We start from the raw sequence: 23,934 nt of genomic DNA, 5'->3' as shown, positions 1-23,934 counted from the left end.
AACATGCAAATTCCACACGGGAAGGTCGGAGAAAGCACGACCTCTGAACGGAGAGGCAGACATGTCGACCATCATGCCGCCCTACGGAAACATTATTTTACTTTCATAATTTGAACAGATTGGCCAGTTCCACAGTTCCACCATACCTGTGTCAAATTCTACTTTGGAAGAAGATGAATAAGAAGGAATATTCAAGCACAAGGAGAAAATCTGAGGTCAAAGTCCAGTCCTCAGACACAAGTTTTAAGGTCACACTGGGTAGAAGGTCAAAACTATGCAAATTTGGAAATGCGTCCAGACCACCTTACACAAAAGCATGTTGAGAAAGTACACTTCATCAACTGCCATAACCACCCTCACAATGACACAGAGAAACTGAGAACAGCCATGTCTCAGATGTTGCGCAGTCAGAGCAGCTGTCATGAAGATCATCAAAGACTTTTTACAAAGGTAAGGAAGAAATAATTCATTGGCTATAATTCGCTGTGGTTACAATTTGAACAAACCTACGTATGAGTAATCTCAATCATGTGATCTTGAATGCTGAACATTTTGTCTTTGTTATTCCAAGAATACTAGTCTATAAATTCGCTAAAAGGAAACTCTCCTTCAGACCTGCATTCAGAAGCGAACGTACTTGAATGTGAAAGATGTGGACAAGACAGGGACGCTAGCTGGGTTGTACATATTTCCAAATGAAACTATGTGGATGGATTATGTCATTGCGAGGACCCTGACAAGATTGTGGCGGTGAACAGGGCTCTACACTGACTTCATAAATACAGTAAAGTCTCGTTATATCGATATTCTCGGGAGTCGGAAAAAATATCGATATAACCGGACTATCGATATATCCAATCCTACGGCATGTAAATTTTCTCCTTGCGTTCATAGAAATAGTATCGTAATAAGCAGTACTATCAATATAACCAATATCGATATAACGAGACTTTACTGTACTGTAGTTTAATCATAAATTATGTACTTCAACAATTTACAGCAGCATACTTTCAATTCATCAATTGTCAAAACACCGATTGACTAAACGTTAGCAAAGGCTTTCTTGATTTTCTTCCGCAAAAAAAACGCATACTGTATGTCTTTGTCACGATCAATTAGTATTCATTTTGACTGACTGGCTAAAATGTATGGGTACAATTCTAAACATAAACGATGTCTAAAATTGTCATCGGTAGTAGGCAAAGGAGCAAGCCGTGGATGGAAAGCATCCGTCTACGCTACGGTCTCCATAGGCCGGGGAGGTGGGGGGGGGGGGGGGGCATTGAAATGTATACACTTGCCGAAAACGGGATCAGAAAACATTCCGACTCGTGAAAACCATGTCACAAATGTGACCAACTTGGTTGATGCTTGCTGTTTAAATACTGTCAGTCTGAATTTCACGCAAGTATGTGTATTTTATGATTTGTTCATTCAGAATTACCGTATTTTCCCATGTGTAAGGTGCACACAAAAGCTTTGATTTTCTTCAAAAGATGGCCTTGCGCCTTATACGCAGGTGCGCCTTATGTGTGAAGTAATATTGAGCCACAACAGGTCTTGCAATAACTGTCAACTGACTCCATTTCCCTCTGGAGAAGAATTAGTGCATAACCCCAGCCTCTATTGCAGCGCCTCATGATGTAGTGTGCCTTATATTTGGTAAAGTTTTATATATTAATATACTATATTTGGAAAACTTTTTTTCATTCATTGAAGGTATGCCTTATACAGAATATGGAAAAAGTTTGAAATCATTCATTGGGGATGCGCCTTATACTCCGGTGCGTCTTATATACACCGAAGAATACGGTACTTAAACCTCGAGACAATCAATGTTTTTGACTCAATTAAATAAAATGGACCTTGTGTCGTTTTACTCGGAGAGGTGCCACACAACTTTTAAAAAACGTTTCCTCTTTTTGTAATTTGATGTCTAGCAACTATCAAGTTTTATTGTTGTATCGGGCTTAGGGAGCTAATGCATGAGTCGAGAAACTTTAGAGTGTTGAGAGAAGTGCCTAGTCCATCAGATAACCTGCTTCTCTTCCTTTTCTTCAAAAGAAGACATTTGCCATTGTCATTATGAAAGGAATGTTGGCTAAAATGTCAAATGCGGCTCCAGAGAAGCAATTTAAAGCCAGCTCTTGAGATCAAACCCCCCTCTTTCCCTTTTAGTCCAATTCACAACAGACGGAACACACATTAACATTCGGCTCGTTAAGTTGCTTCTATGAATTCTATTATTTATTTTTTTTGCACAACTGAAATTTAAATTGGGGTTGCGCTCAGAATGCAGTGTTATGTCCTGTAGACAGTCTTTCCTACTTCAAAGCCTCTCCTGAGACCGATTTCAAGTTATTTAGATGAGCCACCCACCCTCCAAAAAAATCTAACAAAACAGCACATCAAAGGATTTTGATAATCACCACGGTAATACATAAATCCATCCATTCATATCAAAAATCCTGATGACGACATGGCTGTAGCATATTTGTAACTACAGTGTCAGAGGGCACCAAGCCTGTGGAGTGTGCCTAACAGAAGACAAAAACTTGACATCTTAAGTTGAGGGGGCTGAAATGTTTGCTTCCCAGTCAAATGAACATCTTACAATGGCTAAAAGTTGTGTTGTCTGGCTTTTGTCTCAGTTTCGGCCTTTTGCGCAGATTTGTATTTTTAGCGTCTCTTTTTCTTACAAACCTTTTGCGGCCGGTGGCGACGACAGCCAGATGAAATCCTGACCCATGTGCACTCCCTTTGAAGTAACAAATAAAGGCTATGACGCCCCCACCATTCAAAAAAAGGCCTCCAGATGCAAAGCCTGCATTCATGGACACTATTAGCATTGCTGGAGGTGACTACTCTCCACAAAGATACACATTTGAGTGTAATTTCTATCAAAAATGTCATGGCAATTCATTTATACTTGAAGACAAAAATGAAGAAAACGTTCATACAAGTCAATACGCATTTGGAATTGAATTTGCAGGATAAAAGTTAATTTAGCAACTAGAAGAGAAAAATAGAAGCATAGCATTGTCTTTAAACTTTTTATTGATGGGCCGGGGGAATTTGATATTTTAAGGTCATAGCTATGTGTATTTGACTAAAAATGTTTCAAGGTAGTTGGCGATCCGCACATACACGCATGCAGGTGACATTCCAAGTGCTTCTATTTTGGAGAGGAACTTGCCACTGAACGGCACTGCAGACATCTCACTGTTTGTGTATAAAAGTTTTGCGGTGATGGTGACGACAACAAGGCTCCAATGACTTTATAGAAGGCTAGGGTATGTGCTATTCCAATGAGGGCGGAGGAAAAGGGAAGAACGGATAAAAGTGTGAGAACATACTGCAGATATTTCTACTGAAGCAAAGAGCACATCATACAAATGCATTCCGCAGAAGCAAGCAGTAAATAAACTGAACAATGCCAAAAAGAGGGGAGAAACCAAACAAGACATGATGAGGAGACGTGCCGCCGATGGGGTGGATAATGGGCCAGATAATTTTCCATTTATTGAAGGTGTCACATGACTTGGGGGCGGGGTGGGGGGTGAGATGAAGAGGGGCAAGCCCTCCGCATATCACTCGCACCTCGTTGGTAGGAATGATGACAGAACTGAACCAATCGAGCTAAACGGCAACAATTCCGCAAGTCCAAGTGACATCTGTTCACTGCAGACTTGCAAGGCCATTTGGCCTGCAGTCACCCCTTGCCGTGACTCGACCTGAGAACCCGCAATTCAGATGAGCTTTGGATTTTACAGATGCTCAATGACAAACACCTTATGTAACGTTTAACAGGAGAGAGGATTGCCGCCTTCCCCGTCAACCACAAAACGAATTGAGATTTCGACAACCTCCATTGAACCTTGCATCGCACTTGCGAATCGACTCAACTTGTTGTTGCTCCATCAGTTGAAATCACCTCACTAACGCGACCCAGCCCATTTGGCAGCAACATGTTGTTATTCAGTCTAATCTGTTTCCCATCTCCCCATCTCAACCGTCATAATTATGTTAATATTTAATTTTTGTCGTCTTGCCACCCGCGCAACTCACCGGAGCAAGTAAACAAGTGCAGAATGCAACGCGCAAGCACTTTTAGGAATGGTGACCAACAAAGGTATGCACTTTGCCATTGAGAAGGGGACCTTGAAACATTTTACACATTGTTCATCGACAGCCAGTGAAACCAGATGGCGAAAACTCAGGTTTCTCTCCTGATTGGCCTGTCAAAGAAAGACTGGCAAAGAAACTATATATATTTTTTTTGCCTCTGGATCTTCTCATCTCAACTCCCGTACCACTTACTCCTCATTAGGGTCGCGGGGGTTGCTGGAGCCCATCTCAGCTGTCTTCGGGCACAAGGCGAGGGACACCCTGAATTGGTTGCCAGCCAATCGCAGGGCACACAAAGACATACAACAGTCACTCTCACACTCACACTCACACCTAGGGGCGATTTGGAGTGGTCAATCTGCCTGCCATGCATGTTTTTGGAGTGTGGGAGGAAACCGGAGGACCCGGAGAAAACCCACGCGGGCCCAGGGAGAATATGCAAACTCCACAGAAGGAGGCCGGACCGGGACGCGAACCGGCGACCTCTGCACTGTGAAGCTGGTGTGCTAACCACTCGACTACCGGGCCACCCCTCTGGATCTTGTGTTCTTATTTTCCCACCGCATACACCGATTGCGGTGCTTCATGTTTGGGTGAAGGCAAATGTCTAATCTCATGGCTGCGTTGTCCTTGGAATTCTAACATAGTAGATACTTGACAACATGTCCTAACAGCTTTCTGAATTTAATCTCAACCTTCGGTTGACTTTTTATTTTTTTTAAATAATCACAGAGTCAATTACTGTGCTGCGTGAGAAGAATCCCTGATTCATCACAAACAAGCAAGCAGTCAGCACATTTTATTTTTGGTTGTGCTTCAGCAGCAAAACATCCCGAGCTACTTGTTACCTATGTCGTGTCAATGTTTAATTTTGTATTTATTCATGACGAAGGGTTATGATTTTGCAGTGAAATGATGAACCAGAGGGACAAACACTCAAACAAAAACAGGAATTGATTTGGAGATTTTTGGTTGCTTGTAAGTTAGCATGCGATCAAATTGGCTCCCTCTGACCTTAAGTGGCTTTTCACAGGGGGAATCTTCATTCCACTTCATCTATCGTAGGTTTACTGAAAACTAAATTGTTCTTTGGTGTGAATGCTGTCTGTGTGAGCGGTCTTTAGTCTGTTTGTCTGTACAGTACGTACCGCTAGTTTGACAAGGGAATCAATCCACGGTATACCTGAACTCTTCTGGGAGAGATTCCAGCACATCAGGAGCCCTGATATGGATAAGCGGTACAGGACATGGATTGAGATGGCCTTGGCTGGATTCAACACCATTAAGTTTCCCCTAAAGACATTTCAACACATATGCTTGGATGCTAAAGGAAGCTCAAATTCCTATCATCAATCTTTAAGATTTGTGTAGTACAGCTCAAAGTATGTTTTCTTATGAATTTTGTACATACAAAGATGGAGCATCCAGGAGAAATGCTGTACATGCGTGTTTTGTACAGAAGACATGGCCTTGCAATAGTTTCAATGCTGGTTTTGGTTTCCGTGGCAGTTATGGGGAAAACATTTAGATTTTCCGAGTCACGTGGGTCATTGGATACCTGTTGAAGAATAAGAATAAAGGAACAGAGGACCAAGATACCCATGGATCTGGCTGGATAAAAACAACTCCTGTGGTGTGCCTGTTAGTATCACTATGAAAGTAAAGAGTCTGAGTTAAACAAAAAAATAGATCACCATATTTTAAAATGATAGCAAGGGTTGACGCTAAGTAAAAATAAAGAATTAAAGTGTCGGAAAAGAAGGTTACCATTAGACTACATTAAGTGCTTACAATAAAGTTATCTTCTCATTGACATGATCAACTAAGACGGTCGCTAACTTTAGCTACAGAGGAAATGGGAGGGGAAAAGACATGAGGGTCAAGCAGGCGCAAACGGAGGACTGAAGAAATGACATGAAAAGAATCAAGCAGACTGCACTGCTTTGAGCAGTTAAAAGCTGAAAAAAAAAACATTTGAGAGGCATGTCGAGAGATGTGCCCCAAGCTACTTTTACATGATTTTGAAGCTTGCGCGTTTGAGATGAAATGATCAAAGCAGAGTCAAGGAGCAGAGAATTTGGCCCTTGGGCAAACAGGAAGAAAGGAACCTTGAAGAGTGCAGTTTTTTTTACCTTGAAAAGGTCCCTAACTTTTACGAAGTGATCAACAGTATATATGCTATGTTTTGAAACATGATTAAACACAGAGGTAGATGGGTTTCAAAGTGCATGGGGATTAAAGTGGATAAAGGTTCCTGACATTATGAAACAAAAAATGGACGTCAAACTTTGCCAAACAGGTATCGTCTATCCGTTTGAAGACGTGTTCAAATTTCTGGCAGAGACAAGCAAAGAAAGCATTTCATGAAGGGGGAAATAAATGTAAAGCCAGGTCTCTTTTGTGTACCTGCTGCTTTTGAGATTGACCCTCAAAGTTTCGAATACACTGCCTTTTTATCCACCAGATGTGTGCTTGTGTTCTTGTGCCAATGAAAGCGATATATTGGACGCAGTCACAAAAGCTCCTGAAACTGCTGTCACCATTCAAGCATTTCACTGCAAAACAGCATTCAGGAATAGACCAAGGTCAAAGGCACCCCTTTACAGATAATGAGACAGGACAAGACAAAAACATTGTCACCAGCGTCATTCTGTTCCAAGCTTCCCTTGTTTTTGACCATTTCCTGTCACTGGAACCACTTGTCCTGGCCTGACCACCAAAGGAGATCTCATGACACCATCTGCACAGTGGATATTATGTCAGGCCAAAGGGCACAGGGGTGTCATGAGATTAATTTGTCAGTGACTGTGCTCGTAAAACAAAACAGTTATCACAAACCATCTGTCTTCAATGAAACGAATGGGAGCGACATTAATCCGTTCCAGCCTCTACATTACAACAGCAAAAATGTTCCATCCATTCATTTTCCTCACGAGGAGCTTTTAACAAAGCAAATAGCAGTCTATCAAAAGTACTATATTAATACTAATAAAACAAACATACATTAACATACAAACTAACATTAATACTAATAAAACAAAGTTTTCTGCATGATTAGTTCATTTGGGCTCCTGTTGCACATGACTTGGCTGCCAGTGCGGAGCCACGTAGACACCAAAGAAAAGTTTCACAACTAGTATGAATGACTCTGTAATCTACAGTAATTTTAGGAATTTATCACAGAGGATTAGGACTACATGTTTGAGTATTGTTATCTTGTCTGTATACACATACTGATGCTTATCCTGAATAAGGTTGTGGGCATACCTGAGCCTATATGAGTTGTGTTGGGGCGAGAGGCAGGGTATACCGTCAACTGATCGCCAGAAAAATAAAATCACAGAGCGGTGTTTTATAAATACAATTTACAATTCTTTATTTGTATGTTTTATCTTTCACATTTGAATCCGTGCGGTGCCAATTCCTGGGAGCTGGGAATCTATATACTGTAGTTACTTAATGGTACCAATTTTCCATGTTTTTTTTATTATATTAATTTTAATGTATCAGAGCGGGATCAGCCGCCAGACATCAGAGTGTTAAATTTAAAACTGAGATAAGATCATTGCTTACAGCCCTTTATTTTGAAAGCAACTGCAGCTGTCCCAGACGAGCGCATCACCACCCCATCTCATTTTCTGAAGGTGCAAAGCCACAAGGTCTCCGGAATAAGACACAGTAATGTTTCGTTTCAGCAAGCCCTGCCGTACAGGAAGCGTAGAGGAAATTGTGGATTTATACTTGTGACCCAGCAAATTCCCAAGAAGGCAGGATAAAAGTGACCCTTATGGCTTTCTTGACGTTAATGTTTTGAATTATCTGTGATTACTCTCACTGTCATTATGATTTTAAGTCATTTTTGTGGGATCCGAAAGCAGGGAAACATTTTTGCTGTTCACAGCAAAAAGTACTTTGGGTGACAGCTGTGTTTTTTTTTTCATTTAAAATGTTTTTATAAATGTATCCTTTTTAACATATTTTTCTTAAAAAAGTTTAAACTCTAGTCAAACTTGAATAAATTACTCTCTCTGTTGTCCTTCAATTTCATTTTCCTTTCATTCTGTCAACAGCAGAGCAACAAGTGGAAACTCGAATAGACATATATCAAAATACAGGTGACAATGTCATCAATGTAATGCCTATAGCTCATAAATTATGCTGGAGGCTCGCTAATTATTTGGAGGAATAGCTCTTCGTCTTACTTTGGGACTTTGCCAGAGCACGTGCTCAAGTGCATCTTTACACTTTTGTGAAAACAAATGTCCCTTCTGAAACAGAAGCATTTGTCATTAAACACACGGTGGAGCTTGTTGAGGTGTGAAATCTGCCTGTTGTCATTAAAAATATGTAAAAATGTGAAGCAAACATTGATCTTGTTCTATATATAGCTATTATGTTCTACCATTTGCATTGTTTACACATCATGATTGCATAGTAGTTCAGCCGTGACTGGAAGGAAAGCAATGCTTTTTTGTCTTCTTACAAAGTGAATAATTTTCTAAAAGCGTTTGAAACATTTGGCCGGTCGTCTTCAGGAAGCAAGATCCGATAACGCACAAAGATCCACGCGCGTGCACAGCAAGAGCAAGCACTGAGACGACAAGAGTTGACGACAACAGGATTACAGCACAATCACAGCAAAGCCCTTTTCATCAGAGGAGTAGAATCAATAAGTGAGGCTTTCTATAAGAGTCAACAGGTTCAGACATGGGCCAAAACCCTCAATCAGTATGAGGGTTGTTCTCACAAAAACGACGGGGATTCTTTGTGATGGAGCTGGTTTGTGCCTGAATGAATGAAAAGTCAGTGAAAACCTCCCAACATCAAACCGTGCTTTGAACTTGGTAGATTACAGCATTTATTCAGAGCAAAGTACAGGAAGCTTTGTGTGGAGTTTAGACTCGGCCTCTTGGCATCGTCGCAATGGCTTTTCCCAATGAATCATGCATTGATCTGAGAACTATTTCAAGGCTTGTCAACAAAAACAAACAGACAAAAACATAACAATAAACACCAATAACAGATCACCTCTGATGGTCTTGTAAGATTAATTAAGTTGCTTGAGTTTATGAAACATTACTGAAGCGACAATTTAGATTCAGGCAGATTAATGAATGAAGGAACTGTGACTGAATAAGACGTGGCTGGCGGGCCTGTCACAGATGTTCACAGATTCCCTTCATTTTGAATCAACTTTTTATCCATCCTTCCATGATGCGAATCATTTATACCCACGAGTGTTGTGAGACATGCGGGAGCCTATCCCAGCAGTTTCTGAGCGGTGGTGGGGGGATTACCAAAACTATAATGTGGCCCACGGCCAAAAATGACTTTGACACCCCTGCCCTAAACCGATTGCCAGCCAATAGCAGGGCCCACATAGATAAACAATAAACATTCACAATACACCCCAAGGGTATTTTAAAGTGTGCAAGGAACCTGCCATGCAAGTTTTTGGGATGTAGGAAGAATCAGCAGTACCCAGAGAAAATGCACACATCACGGGGAGAACACGCAAACACCACACGGGAAAGCAGGATTGCTAACCAGATTTTCACAGTTAACTTTGGGGTACACTCAGTATTTGTTCTTCCTCTTTTTTAAGTTATAAAAAACTCATGCAGCTCTTTAAAAAAATAAATTGTAATTCTAAATTTTTTGTGCTGTTTAGAGCCATTGCAGGGGTGGTAGACCACATGCTAGCTTCATGATGAGTGAAATGGAATGTGCTTAAATGAGAACGGACACGGCTGGACAAAAGTGGGCTATGTGAACCGCTAAACTTGTCAGTCCTGGCTCTACATTTTTAACTCATTCACTGCTATTCCCGAATTTATTCGGGAATTGAAAAGCATGACGTGGAGCGCCATTCCCGAATTCGTTCAGGTTTTGGTTTTTCTTGCAGGGGGTGCCGATAAAGTGTTGATAAAGCCTCTGGCAATGTTTTTACCTTCCACGAGGGGGCAGCATTTGCCTTTTTTCCATGTTAGTACTTTGTTACAGCTTCAGCTGTTGTTAAAGCGCTGTATAAATCAATATGTATGTATTGTATTTCGTACAGCTGCCCCTTCCAAGCTCACATAACTCCAGATACATACAACTTAGGAATTAACTCTTTTTTTCTGATGAAAAAAAGAGAGTATAAGGTTTCTTAAGCTGAATTGCATGTTCGAAAACTCAATACTCTGGAGGTGCTGCAATTTGAGTGAAAATGACAAAAACCCTGGCACTGGAGTGGACACATTTTTGTACATTGTCTGGCAGTGAATGAGTTAATGACAAAGGATGCACTACATAAACAGTCAACAGGTCTATTTCTCAGTGTGACTCATTTTATTTTTCTCATGACCAAATGAACCATCACCCCACCATCTCCTTTGTCTCTTGTTACTTTTGAATGCTGCGCCAATATTGAAATAGAAAGGCATTCCAGAATGTTGTGCTGATTAGCCATGGCGGTAGTTGCAGTCATATCGGTTTCGGTGCACACGGGACAGCTGGAATGGTTGATCCTTGTTGTGAGTTAGCTCATGAAATGGTCCTCATTCGACATCCATGCGCAGGTGTACCGAAAGATTTCGGCGGTTGATGCATATGATATTATTTTAACGTATAATCCAGAAGCATTCAATGACTATGTATATGTGTGTACCACTAGAGCAGGGGTTGTCATGATCTGGTTGGCGACCAACAGGTAGCACTGTCGGCCCCGCCTGCACCTGCACAGGTGCTGGTCGTCCCGATCAGTGGCCGCCTGCCACGTTCGGATTGGCAACCAACGTGTAGCGCTGTCAAATCTGCCCGCAGCCTCGCAGGTGCTGGTCGTTCCAATCAGTGGCAGTCAAAAGGACTCCCGCCACGACCATTCGGCGTCAGGTCATTGTATGCAATTATATGCATTGTGTATGCATTGTATGCTGTGCTTGTGTTTGTTTCACCTTGGCGGACTTTTACTCTTGGTTTTCTTTCAATACATGTTTTTTCTGTTCAGACAATTTTGATGTTTTAGATTTTGTTCCTGCTGACTTTATTTTAATACAATTTGTCAAACACAACCTACTGCTCCCTCCTGCCTGCTTTTAGGGATCCACAACCGCCTTCACCACTTCGCAAACCGTGACAGGGGTCGGCAAACTTTTTGACTCGCGGGCCACAATGGGTTCTGAAATTTGACAGAGGGGCCGGATATACTAAAGCATTAAATGCAGTGTGTGCAAACCTCATAGCACAGTAAGAACACTACAACCCAATTTATTAACTGTCCTTCAAATGTGAAAAATAGCCCTTATCAGTTAATAAATTTGTCTAAAGGAATATGCAAGATATAGCATTTACATACTATTTCACAGATACCGGGAGGAGGAAATGGAAACAGATGAAGATAACATACGCACTGTGATTTATCAAGATTGTGTCTGTTTTTAATAAGTTTCAATCGAAGGTGCAAAGTTAAAGTAATCAATATTCAACATTCAAAACATATTTTTACACAACTAAATACTCAAGCTGAATAATATGTACTTGTGTGAAACTCCGCAAAATCATAGATGGATTGTCCTGACTGCGCACTCTACAAACTCGCCACGGACGCTCTCGCCTTCACGTGCAAACAGTACACGTATATCGTTGCCAAGCACACAGACAGACTGTATTAAATATCCTACCTGCAGCTGAAATTTGCATACTCGGCACGACAGCCAATCAGAAGCCTGCTTCTTGCTTATGGACTTTGCCGAGCGTTATAAGGTCGTGCATTTGCATATCATTTTCCAAAGTAAATGCACAAACCTCAGCCACAGAAGAAAGATTCAAAAGAAGCTAACAAAAGTTATGACGCTACATTACGTAAACATGCATTATCCCGTGACTGTAAAGTGTCCATGAGAGTTTTGAAAGGAGCTTAGTCTGCTTGTAGCAGACAACGCAACACAAACATTGCATTGCGGACAAACGACAAATGGAGCAAAATCTTCAGCAAGGGATATTTACCGTACATTAAACAAGGTAGCATTTGTGGTTCGTATATCCTTAATAAATAAAAATAATCCTTAATACTTTGCAACAATGTTTTTTTTTTTGCGATTAGTCTTCCTATTGTGTTTCAAGTTGTGAAAAATGGGGCAGGCAACTTTTCAGAATTGTCTGCCCTTGTGTCCGCTAACTTTGTGTCATGATTTTCAGACACTGTTTTTACTATAATTTTTACAAATTCAGAGGGCTGGATTAAAAAACCTAACGGGTTTGCCCATGTCTGCACTAGGGTGTAGTATTTGACGACCGTATATACCAATACACAAACTGCTCTGTTTCAGTTGGACAAAGAGTTGTGAACCAAGTATAGTTGTGTTAATGTTTTGAATCTCTGCAGAGGCACAGACTAACTCAAGTGGTTCTGCGAGGGAGGGGGGGAAAGTAGCAATTCCTTTAGAATTAGAAAGCAAATGAATATAAATGCCAAGTTTGGCCTCACGGTGCATCTGAGGGTACAGGGTGCAACTGCCCAAAAAACGAAGACAAAGTATAATAATAAAAGTTGGCAGATTCATGTTATTTAGTTTGCAGTCTATTTTTAGCATGTGTGTGTGTGTGTGTGCGTGTGCGTGTGCGTGTGCGTGTGTGCGTGTGTGTGTGTGTGTGTGTGTGTGTGTGTGTGTGTGTGTGTGTGCGTGTGCCACAAAATGAACCCTCTGTGGGCATCAGAGTATCTATAGATCAGTTAGTCAGACTAAACTGTAAACAAGTCTCATTCAAAAAGAACCACACATCCAAACCATCTGACTCGTCCTTTTCAAAGGAGGGCAAAGTAACCAAGCAGCTGTATGATGACATAAAAAAAAACAAATCCAACATCAAAAGTGCGGAAGCAAGGATGCAGGTGGCTGCAGTGGCGCTTCTATTGGAGCAGACATTTTACTGACCACAATAAAAGCAAAAACAAAAACAAGAACATCCGTCCTCTGATTTCAAAGCAGGGAAGGAGGACACACTTGCACTAAGTTTCGTTCATGGTATAACACGGGATAACAGAGTGATGCCAGTAAGGCTTTAATCAAAACCATTTCTGTATTAAACCTCGAGTGCCAGCCATCCCTCCCTTTCCTCAAGTTTCTTTGGTTCCCAAGTGAGCGCAAACAGGAGGAGGACGCCGACAACGGCAGCGGAAAGCAAATGTGTGGGAACGTCTCAACATCATCACCGTGGTGGCCAGCTCGACAACATGGTTTTAAATTAGGGGAAAAGAAAACACGGGCTAAAAAAAGGCAGTCCTTGAGCTAACTATACTCCTGCCTGCTAATTTTCCACCACTTGAAAAAGGAGGAAAATAGCAACCATTTTAAATCAGACTCCTTTTAAATTAGCTTGCGCATGGAAGAATACTTAAACACAAGGGAGATCCAGGTCACTTGCACGTACGACTTAACCGTTGTGGCTATAAGTTCTGGCTGCTCTCATATTAGAGGGAAGCAGAAATGGAGATGCCTGTGCTCTGGTTCTGATGGGCTGAGACGGGACAAGTGACAGCTGGACTTGAAAGTCGAAAGTAAGCCAGGGCTCACTGCCACTTGCTTCGCAGTACCTCTGATATAAACCCACTCCCCTGTGTGAAAGTCATCAGCATCCTCTTCCAAATCACTCCCATTTTCTCATTTAAGATGAAGACCGAAATCAGATGTGAGCCCAGTCAGTATTTGAAAGTGTTGGAACAGGAATGAAAATTTGGTTTCTACCTTATCCAGCAGTGGCAGACAGCGAGGAACCCTCTGCTCCAGTTTGACAATGGTGATGAAGTCGCTCTCTTGCCGTTCATCTTCACTTGTGTTGCACAGTGACAGAGGGTGATACTGTAGGAAAAAGACACAAAGGCAGTGTTTACGATCTTCCAAAGTACAGTGGGACCTTGGCTTACGAACTTAATTGGTTCCCAGACAGAGGGTGTAAGGTGTAAAGTGCATATCCCAAAAATTAATTTCCCCTAGGAAACCATCAAAATGAGAATAATCACTTCCCAGGTCTCCATAAAACATAATTTTCTACGTTCTAATTTTCTAAGCCTTAAAACTACACAAAATATACCTTATTTTATTTATAATAAATGCGCTATAGTATTACTATTAAAGAAATACACTGTACTATACAATGAAGTCATTTTATTTACCTTTGTGATGAGTCGTCGTTAATGGTTTGATGGAATGGAGTGTCCGGTTTCCTCAGCATTAATCACTTGATGAGGAACATAGGCTTCTTTCACCATCTTGAGCTTTCTCTGTGATAATTGTATCTAGTTCATCAATTGTGATCTGTTTAGCTGGGTCCGTGTGTATCCCGAAAAATAGTCCGTATGCCAAGATAAAATTTTCATAAATGTAACGTTCGTAAACCGAGAAGTCCATAAGCCAAGGGGTTCATAAACCGAGGTCCCATTGTATTGGTGTAAGGAATAGAACAACTAATAAAAGTTCATGAAGGATGTCAAAAAAAAAAACAGACAAAAAAAAGAGCAAAATAGCAGCCACCTGGAATGAACAAAATGCTTAACTCATTGATGAGTCGTGCGGTATAGAATTTCTTATAAACAAATAAAATGAGGTTGAAATTTGACTTTACAGTTCGTAATTTACAGGTACAGTATGTCACTGTGATAGATAGCTACATGGATGGATAGCTAGCTAACTAGCAAGCTAGATAGCTAGAAAGATAGACAGATACTGTAGATAGATCCACATGTTGCTGAAACCAACCCTTGATTTCTTAAGACTACCTATATTCCAATTTTATACATATTATTGCTATTGTTGTATCATATTATTATTCACGGGCCGATTTGGAATTAAGATTTGAAAAATGTATACATGGTTCTTTGATTTAAAAAAACTGATTTACCAGTGGAATATGCAAAAGCAACAATAAGCCTAGAGACCAGAACAAATAAGTGGATAATTCTGACATCATGACGGATGGTTTCGTCATGGTACACCGGCATCAAGTCCCCAACAATGAAGCTTTACCAATAGAATGTCTCAATTAAAATTAACAGCAAAAATACTGCTCATGGTTCTTTTATGACAAACCCTAGGGTTGGGGTTGCCAGAGGTATACATCAAACACCCACTAGTGATGAAAGTTGAATTTTGTTTATACCAATATATCACTGGCAAAATGTGTTCATATACTGTGAGTTCCTTAGTGATTTTCTTCATGCTATAAATAAGAGGTGTATTCCTAATCTTCGTTTCCTTTTGGCTTTTCCCTACAGCAGTCGCCACAGCGAATCAGTTGCCTGCATTTCACCCTGTTTTCACACACTACCTTCATAGTCCGGTGAGGATACAATACATCTGTTATTTTGAATTACAGTGCATAATCATTTGATACCAGTTCCGAACAAGGGATGTTTTAATCGTTTCACGGACAGCGGTGGCTACAGTGGACAACCTATCATGTAAATGGTTGTTATTCGGGAATGAAAGATTTAAATATTAAAAAACAAAACACTTGCATATAGTATACAACAGTTGATCAGTCAACGATAAATTATCACAAACCCCAACGAATAGTATTTGAAAGGGTTGTTTCGACACTCTTTCAAATGAATAAGGACCCCAAAAAATCATACAGGACAGACTGAAGGCGAACCATGTTTAGTGCAATGAGTAGAGCGCACAGGTTTACCCACCCCACCAAAGTGGTCCCACCCTCCCGGACTATGCACTGACCCATGTTGGCCTGCTCCTGCCCCGTTTGGCCTCATAATGTGGCTGTGGGCTGAGATCAACGGGACTGCCCCCAGTCTTACCCAGCGGAAATCCCGAAATTAAGCCCCCCCACCCCCCGCGCTGCCTCCACACGGGAGACATCAACAGCTGGCACCCCGGTCAAGGGGGATTTGACGTAATGCTCTGCAAAGGGCTGGTGCTTGTCTGTCAGACAGCGGAAGCAAAGAAGGAGGGAAAACAACAGGGTTGGGAAAAAAAAGTAGGAAAAGTAAGTGGAGTTGGAAGATGCAAGCATCAAAGGGGCGATGATGTGCACTAATCAGTAAAACCAGACAGCTAGAAGATGGAGTGAACTAACTGACCAAGGGGAGGTATGGAGATTTAAATCCCACCCCACCCACATTCTTGCTACCCCAAAAAAAAATAATACTAGCAATGCCCACCTAACAAAGTCATGTTGCCAACCCCCTGGTCTGGCCCGCATACTGAGCTGCCAGCTGCCACTTCCAGCCCGCAATTTACAAGAACTAAGTGAAGGGCTTACAGTTTAACTTGGCCCCGAACAAACAAACGGGAAAGGCCATTTTACAAGATGGTTTCATGATGGCTTGACCTCCACTTTTGTTAAGTATGAGCTCCATGAGAGATGCTGAAAATGAGTCATATGCAGTTAAAATAAACGTATTACTGAGACATGATTGTGCTTTTTAAATCTCCATGCTCTCATTGTCCACATTGCTGACATTTCTGAAACATAATCAAAGTCGGGGATGTTGAATTTACCTGTGAAGTTGAATTTTGGAAACCAAACAAGCAAAATTCAATCAGGAATGTGTTTGAAATAAATTACAAGATAAAAAAGAAACATTTTCTAAATAGGTAAGAATCCTAATATAACCGGGATGTCGATTACAGACATGCCCGCACCTCTTCGAATGAGATGGCTAGAATTGCTCGCCGTGTGAGAACGTGGGTGCCATCTCACACTGAAAAGTCACACCATCGCCAAGGTAGAAAATGCAATCGGGACAGACCGAAACATTTGATTTTTGTGTGGCCTTGAGAGAAAAAAAGCAGCCTGGGAAACCAAATCACCATGTCTCCATTTCAGAGACAAGAAACCACAGGGCACGCAAAACAGTTCCCTACAGACTGTTAACAATGCTCACTCCTCCAGTCCGCCTCCTCCTCATCTGTCTAGATCTGTTGCAAACTGACGGGGACATGTCCCTTGGCTCTTTTGTAGCCACGATTAAAGGCATTCCTTTCCAGTTCAATCAAAGGCTGTTACAAAAATATTCTGAGGCAAGAGACTAACAGCTTCAAAAACAAATACATGGACAGAAAAAGAGGGAAAAAAATAAATAGTAGCTGTGGTGAGAAGTCAATAATATTTTCCCCTAGCATAGGCCTGCGGATGTTCTTTTTTCGTTTGCCAATAATCAGCGAGAGGGCTGGCTAGTTCATCTGTTGCCAACCAGCGTTTGGGAGTAAGGAAGCTCATCAGTCTCCACCAATCAATGACTGGTGGATCATCGCCTTTTGAAAAAAAGAGTGGCGTGTGTCATTTACGGTAATGTTGACTGACTCGCTTCCTCACTCAAACTCTTATTTAATTGCAGAGTGGCAACAATAGAAACATTGCTCACCTGATTTTTTTTCCCCCGCTTTGTGTTGCGAGCCAAAATTTGAAGTGTAATTACGTTTCAGGGAAGTGGTGGTGTGTGTGTGGGAGGAGCGATTGGATACACAGTCAGCTATTTATTGAACAGGTCAAACACATAAATCCAAAATTCCAGCATGAGCCAACCTGACTACATTGCCATTCAATAGGCCACGCCCCTTAAAACCCAAAACTTAACACAATACAAACCTTTCTAAAACTAGTTGTATTCTCTTTGATTGTAGTCATAAAATAGAGAGGACCAGAACAAATATCTGGAATAAACACAATCATACTGTAGTAAAATACCATTTTCAAACAGTGTAGGATACATATTGGGGAAAAAAGTAAATACTGTATTTTTCTGTGTATAAGGCGCAACGAAAAGCCTTCATTTTCTTCAAAAGATGACCCTGTGCCTTATACGCAGGTGCACCTTATATGTGAAGTAATATTGAGCCTCAACAGGTCTTGCAACTACTCTCAATAGCCACCGACTCCATTTCCCCCTTGTAGAAGAAGCAGTGCGTAACCCCAGCCTCTACTGTAGCGCCGTATATAATGTGGTGTGCCTTATAATTGGAAAATGTGTATATATGTAGATATTATATTTGAAAAACTTTTTTCATACATTGAAGCTGCGCCTTATAGTCCAGTGCAACTTCTATATGGAAAACAATTACACCATTGGTTGGGTGTGCGCCTTATACACCGGACAATATGGTACATTATTTTGTCAGGCGGACAATGGTCGCTCTTTTTTTGCATTAGTGTTTGTGAGTACCAGAGTATATCAAATAAAGTAGGTGGGACAATTCTTGCGACATCATCAATGCAGTGTTTTAGCGGGCCAGCCCAAGTTTGTGCATATCAGCAAATACTGCAGTTCAATTTTAATATCTAGAAGAGAGACAAACACCTGCGCACATGTTTTAGATCAGAGGTGACAAATTCATCCTTTGCCGCGGGCTACATTGTCGTTAAGGTTTCCTATCGAGGGCCGATACGAATTTGGGGAAACCATTTAAATGTTTCATCTCCTCCACATATTACACACAAAGAACGCTCAACAAATACGTGAGTAACTAGTTTTCAAAACTGAAGTCAAGAATAGTGACTGTTATTGTGGTTTATATACAACAATGTGACATTTTTGTTCGGACTTTAGTAAGCATCATGGCACTTGACATGCTTGATTTGCTTCCGTGGACCGAATAAAATGATATGACGGGCCATATCTGGCCCCAAGACCTTGACTTTGACACAGGTGTTCCTATATTGATTTCCATGTGACTCAGTCCCAGAAACCTGCCGTAAATAGCCTCCGTCAAACACCCCGGCTCCTTTTGTGCTCCCAAACCTTAACAGGCGAGCACATAATTGAATCCATCATAGAAATGTCCCCATTGTGGGACTAATAAATGTTTTCTCATTCTGAAACAACTGGCATTTGATGCTTGCATATGCCAGCCTCTTAGCTGGCACCTGAATGGAAAATAGTCTGATTGATGGATGCTCAGAACACACCCAAAAATTTCAATAATTATGATGTCAAAAAGATTGACATTAAAAATGTAACCGCCCAAATACGAGGCCAAGTTTGTTGCTGGAGGCGCAGATGCATCCATGTGAACATACAATATCTCCAATAGTATCGAGAGACGCAAAATGATCGCGTCGCTTAAGATGGCTGCATGAGGTAAAATGTCCCGACGAGAGATCAAATACGGTCTGCCTTGATAATTGGGCAAGGCTTGGTGAGTGTGTTATTATTTGCATATTATTTCAAAAAACAAAGCAAAGTGCCATTACAGAGTTGTTTCTCAAATATCACATTTGTCCTTGGTTTAACCAACCAGCATTGCACAAACAGAAAGTCTGCTTTCGTGTGAGTCAAAGCAGGACAGAAAATGAATGGATGGGTGGAGGTAATATTCGGACGCTGTCTGGTTGGGCTCGATCAGTTTGAGAAATGCTGTATTTTCCGCACTATAAGGTGTAATTTCTTTCAAAAGATGACCATGCGGCTTATAATTCAGTGCCTTATATATGGAAAATATATTACAATATGTCATTCATTGAAGGTGCGCCTTATAGTCTGGAAAATATGGTAATCAAATTTATTCCTCCTCAATTTGGCAATTGCAATTTCATATGCGGGCGGCCCGGTAGTTGAGTATTTAGCACGCTGACTTCACAGTGCAGAGGCCGTGAGTTCAAGACACTTGATGTGTGGAGTTTACATGCCCCGGGTCCGCGTGGGTTTTCTCCGGGTGCTCCAGTTTCCCTCCACATTCCAAAAACAAGTATAGCAGGCTGATTGAACTCTCTAAATTGTCCCTAGATGTGAGTGTGAGTGCGGATGGTTAGTTATCTCCGTGTGCCCTGCGATTGGTTGGCAACCAATTCAGGGTGTCCCCCGCCCCGTGCCCAAAGACGGCTGGGATAGCCTCCAGAACCCCCCGCGACCCTCGTGAGGATTAAGCAATCCGAAAAAAAGAATGGATGGATTTCATATACAAGATAATTATTTTCTTTCAAGGTCCCTTTCCCAAGCAAACACAGGGAATATCAGTCTCACCGTATCAATAAACAATCTCAATATCAACTACATTGGATTTATTCTACATACCGTATTTTCCAGTGTATAGGGAACACCCAAAAGCCTTGACTTGCTTCAAAAGATGGCCCTACGCCTTATACGCAGGTGTGCCATACATGTGAAGTATTCTTGAGCGAGTAAGGTCTCGCAACGACTGTTAGTAGCCACCAAGTCCATTTGTAGGAGTGCGTAACCCCTGCCTCTACTGTAGCGCCTTATAATGTGGTGTGTCTTATATTTCGAAAACATTTATATTATTATCTATTATATCTGGAAAATTATTTTTCATTCAATGAAGCTGCGTCTTACTCTGGTGCGCCTTATATATGGAAAAAGTTTGAAAATACACCATTCAGTGGGGGTGAGCCTTATACTCCGGTGTGGCTTATGCACTGGAAAATACGGTACATCGTTTGATTTTGTATACTAAGAAAAGGCAAATAAATCTTAAAGGAATATGGAAGACAACTAATTTAGTGACTTCAATTTGAATTGGTCAGCACTGACTTGCAGTGTTTTAACCCTTGTCACATTCTAAGAAGTGCACTGCAGTAACCGCTGTCCCTGAAAGGGTTTTGTGCACAACCTTTTATTTCTTTGCTTTCATCTTAAATGTAATTGTTTGTTAATAATTTTAAATACACTCTTAATGACGTGAAACACCTTGTATATGTAATGCGCAATATAAATGAAGCTTCCTCGCCTTGCCTATTGTGCAAGGAGGTAATTAGCATTAATAAGGAGCAATTACATTGAGCATAATATAAGTTGGGCACCTATGCATGTATGTGCCAAGGTTCCAAGCTGAAGCTTGTCCTTTTGAACTGTGTTGTATCCACATGAATGCAGCACCAAAAGTTGTCACATGCCAAGTGAAAAGTGGTCTTGGAAAATGTCCGATCGATACCTCTTGTTAAATTCATGAGAGAACGTCATGTGAGCAAAATGGCCGTTCTAATAAATTCTCGCATGTATAGCGGAGTTGGGGTGGAATATGCTCTTTGTCTCTGCTCTTTCATAGCATTTGGAAAAAGCATCTCCTTGCAAATGCAAGCAAGTGACATTTGTGCTTCTGACCTGTTGAAAGGGGAAAAACCGGGTGTGTCTCCTCTGCATCGTTTCATCAACAGTTTCAGTCAGCTTGCATGCAGTAACATTTACCACAAAGAATGACTTGGAGAAATGTGATCCCATAATGAGACCTGAGTAATTAGCTTAATTTGCTTTGATGTGTTCTAAGGGAGGGTACTGCATTAAAATGTTTATATTCTCTAAAAGGCATGAGACTAAGAAGTTAAAGAGGCAAAAGATTACAGCGTGACACACATTTTGGGAAACTGTGATTTTAATTCGATAAATCTAAATGGAAGTCGCACATTTTAAATTTATGATGAAATTTAATTACTATATTTTCGTAGACTTTCATAGATGTAATACAATGATACCTTGGTTTTCGAACACACTCTGTTCCAGAAACCTGTTTGAAAACCGACTTGTTCGAAAACCGAATCAGCACTTCCCATTATAATCAATGTAAAAATGTGTTCCAAGTCTTGAAAACAACTTTTTAAAAGCACATTTTAATTATGTCACAGCATAAACCGTACACACACGTAATGAAAGAGTATGTAGATCATTTGTAAAATACTATAAAAAAACAACCGTAATGTGTAAAATTTTCACAAATTTTAACATCAAAATTAACATTGGAACATAAAACCATCTCACTCTGTCATGGGGCGTGTTAGCACCTATCCCAGCTGTCTTTGGGCAGTAGGCGGGGGACATCCTGGACCAGTTGCGCTCAGTTTCGTTGAGAACTGCATTTTGGTCATATACCGGGGCGTAAAACCCAATTGGGCGAGAACCGAGATGTTCGAAAACCAGGTTTGACTTTATTTTGGCAAACTCACAGAATTTAGCTGCATATCTTTGAACGTACTTCATTTAAAAATGTCTGTGAAATCTGTAACAAATGTTTGTTTTTGGATTTTTTTTCTTTGTTCGAGGCGGTAGCCAATGCTCAAGCGCCGCTGTCCTGCCTGTTTTAGAAGTTTACATGCTACCACACACCAGAGTTAATCTTTTGAATCAGGTGTGTGGAGTTATTGAGCCCTAATCTTAACCTGAGTGAAAACCAATGAAAGTTCACACAGACACCAGTTACAGTATATTTTTGTGGATTCTTATGCAGTTTCTATAAAAATGTCTCAGTGGTGCCCCAGATTGAAAATTGTATCTGGTAGATTGATGAAATTACACCTTGGGCGGGTACCTGAGGACACAAAAAAAAAAAAAAAAAAAAAAAAAACAGATCCAAGGCCAAATATGATATCACGCATCCATCACTGCCTCTCAGTTGAAATGATCATCAACACTATTTGGATCTTTGAACAACTGAAATGTAAGTGACTGTATAGCTCGCAATTGTATCTATCTCCTGCTAGGTGAAATGGGAGAAGTCATGAAATACGGAATCCATGACTAACTTCCTGTTCAGGTTAGTTTGACTCACTTTTAGTGAGCATCGGATGCATGCACACTAAAACAGACGAAGGCAACAGACAACAGGTCAGAGTGCTCCATCAGCCTCAGGCTAACACTGCACTATACATTTCAAAGCACCGAGTTCAACATCCACACAACACTTCCCTGTCATAACAGTTCAGCGGCTTGGTAACCTAGCGGTTTGTTAGCGTTGCAATGATCCCTCTTCCATGTAGACCCGAAGGCCACATCCACGCTTCCTTCAGGCTTCCTTTGGCCCTCCGCTGGCCTGCAGGATATCGCTCAAGTTTTCACAACATCATGAAGAGATCAACGTCAACTTTTCACATTGTCAATCACTTGTAAATCTGTAGCAGTGAGCAAAGACAAGTACGGAACTGTGTTTACCAAAGGGTACACAAAGTAAAGAATGAACAATTTATAACGTTTTATAACATCTGAAGTTGCCAAACCCACCTGAACTATGGCATGATCTTGATTAGTTCATGTCTACAACATGTACATTTCGTACAAAATGGATGATGTGTATGCTACATAAGTTACTTTTTTAAGTTCCTCTGAAAAGTTAGAAAAAAAAATCAGTCACATACAACATGAATAACGGCTGGGGGCATTTATTGACTCAATTGGAAAGCAAGCATCCATTTTAGATGCCATGTGTAGTTTCTACTTTAATTCATTCAATGCCATTCCCGAACGTATTCGGGAATTGAAAATTAACATGGACCACAATTCTGAAATTTGTTCCGTTTTTTTTTTTCAGGGGGTGCTGAAAAAGAGCTGGTCAGACCTCTGGCAAAGTGTTTTCCTTTCCGCGAAGGGGGCTGCATTTGCCTTTCATCCATGTTAGCGCTTTGTTACAGCTTCAGCTGTTGTTAAAGCACTAATTAAACCAATATGTATGTATTGCATTGTATCTTGGACAGCCACCCTAATTTAAAGCTCATATAACTCTAGACCCATATAACTTGGCAATTAACTCTTATGAATCTTCTTCTTATGAATCTTCTTCTATTATCTATTTCCTTATGAAAGAAGAGTGTCTAAAGTTTCTTACGCTGAATTGAATGTTTATGTAGACCTAAAACTCAATATTCTGTTTGTCCTGGAATATGAATGACAATGACAAAAACCCTGCACTGCAGTGGACACATTTTTGCACATTGTCTGGCAGTGAATGAGTTAATGAAACCAGAGTTTATTGCATTGTTTTTTGTAATTCCTTGCTTCTCATGAAGCTGCTTTAGTCGTCGGATTGAGACTAAAAATATCATCATCACTAAATCGCACAGAATAAACTACAGCACACGTACAGTCTC

At 40.8% G+C, this 23,934-nt stretch overlaps 1 protein-coding gene and 1 long non-coding RNA gene across 2 annotated transcripts in view; one reads left to right on the top strand and one right to left on the bottom strand.

The window, feature by feature from the left end:
- rnf43 (ring finger protein 43) overlaps positions 1-23,934 on the bottom strand; it is a 97,288-nt gene that overhangs the window by 23,608 nt on the left and 49,746 nt on the right. Inside the window, exon 2 of the mRNA XM_089017471.1 lies at positions 13,857-13,970. Within this exon, the coding sequence (XP_088873597.1) occupies positions 13,857-13,970 (114 nt within the window). The remainder of the gene's footprint in view (positions 1-13,856; positions 13,971-23,934) is intronic.
- LOC148886204 (uncharacterized) lies at positions 383-23,791 on the top strand. The gene is made up of 3 exons (XR_016117908.1): positions 383-450; positions 15,383-15,447; positions 23,379-23,791. It is a non-coding gene; the product is annotated as an uncharacterized LOC148886204 (long non-coding RNA).

Source organism: Hippocampus bargibanti, linkage group LG16, assembly GCF_051943395.1.
Source record: "Hippocampus bargibanti isolate YZ-2025 linkage group LG16, ASM5194339v1, whole genome shotgun sequence".
NCBI lineage: Eukaryota > Metazoa > Chordata > Actinopteri > Syngnathiformes > Syngnathidae > Hippocampus > Hippocampus bargibanti.
Note: the sequence above shows the minus strand (reverse complement) of the source record. Positions and strands in the feature narration are given on the sequence as shown.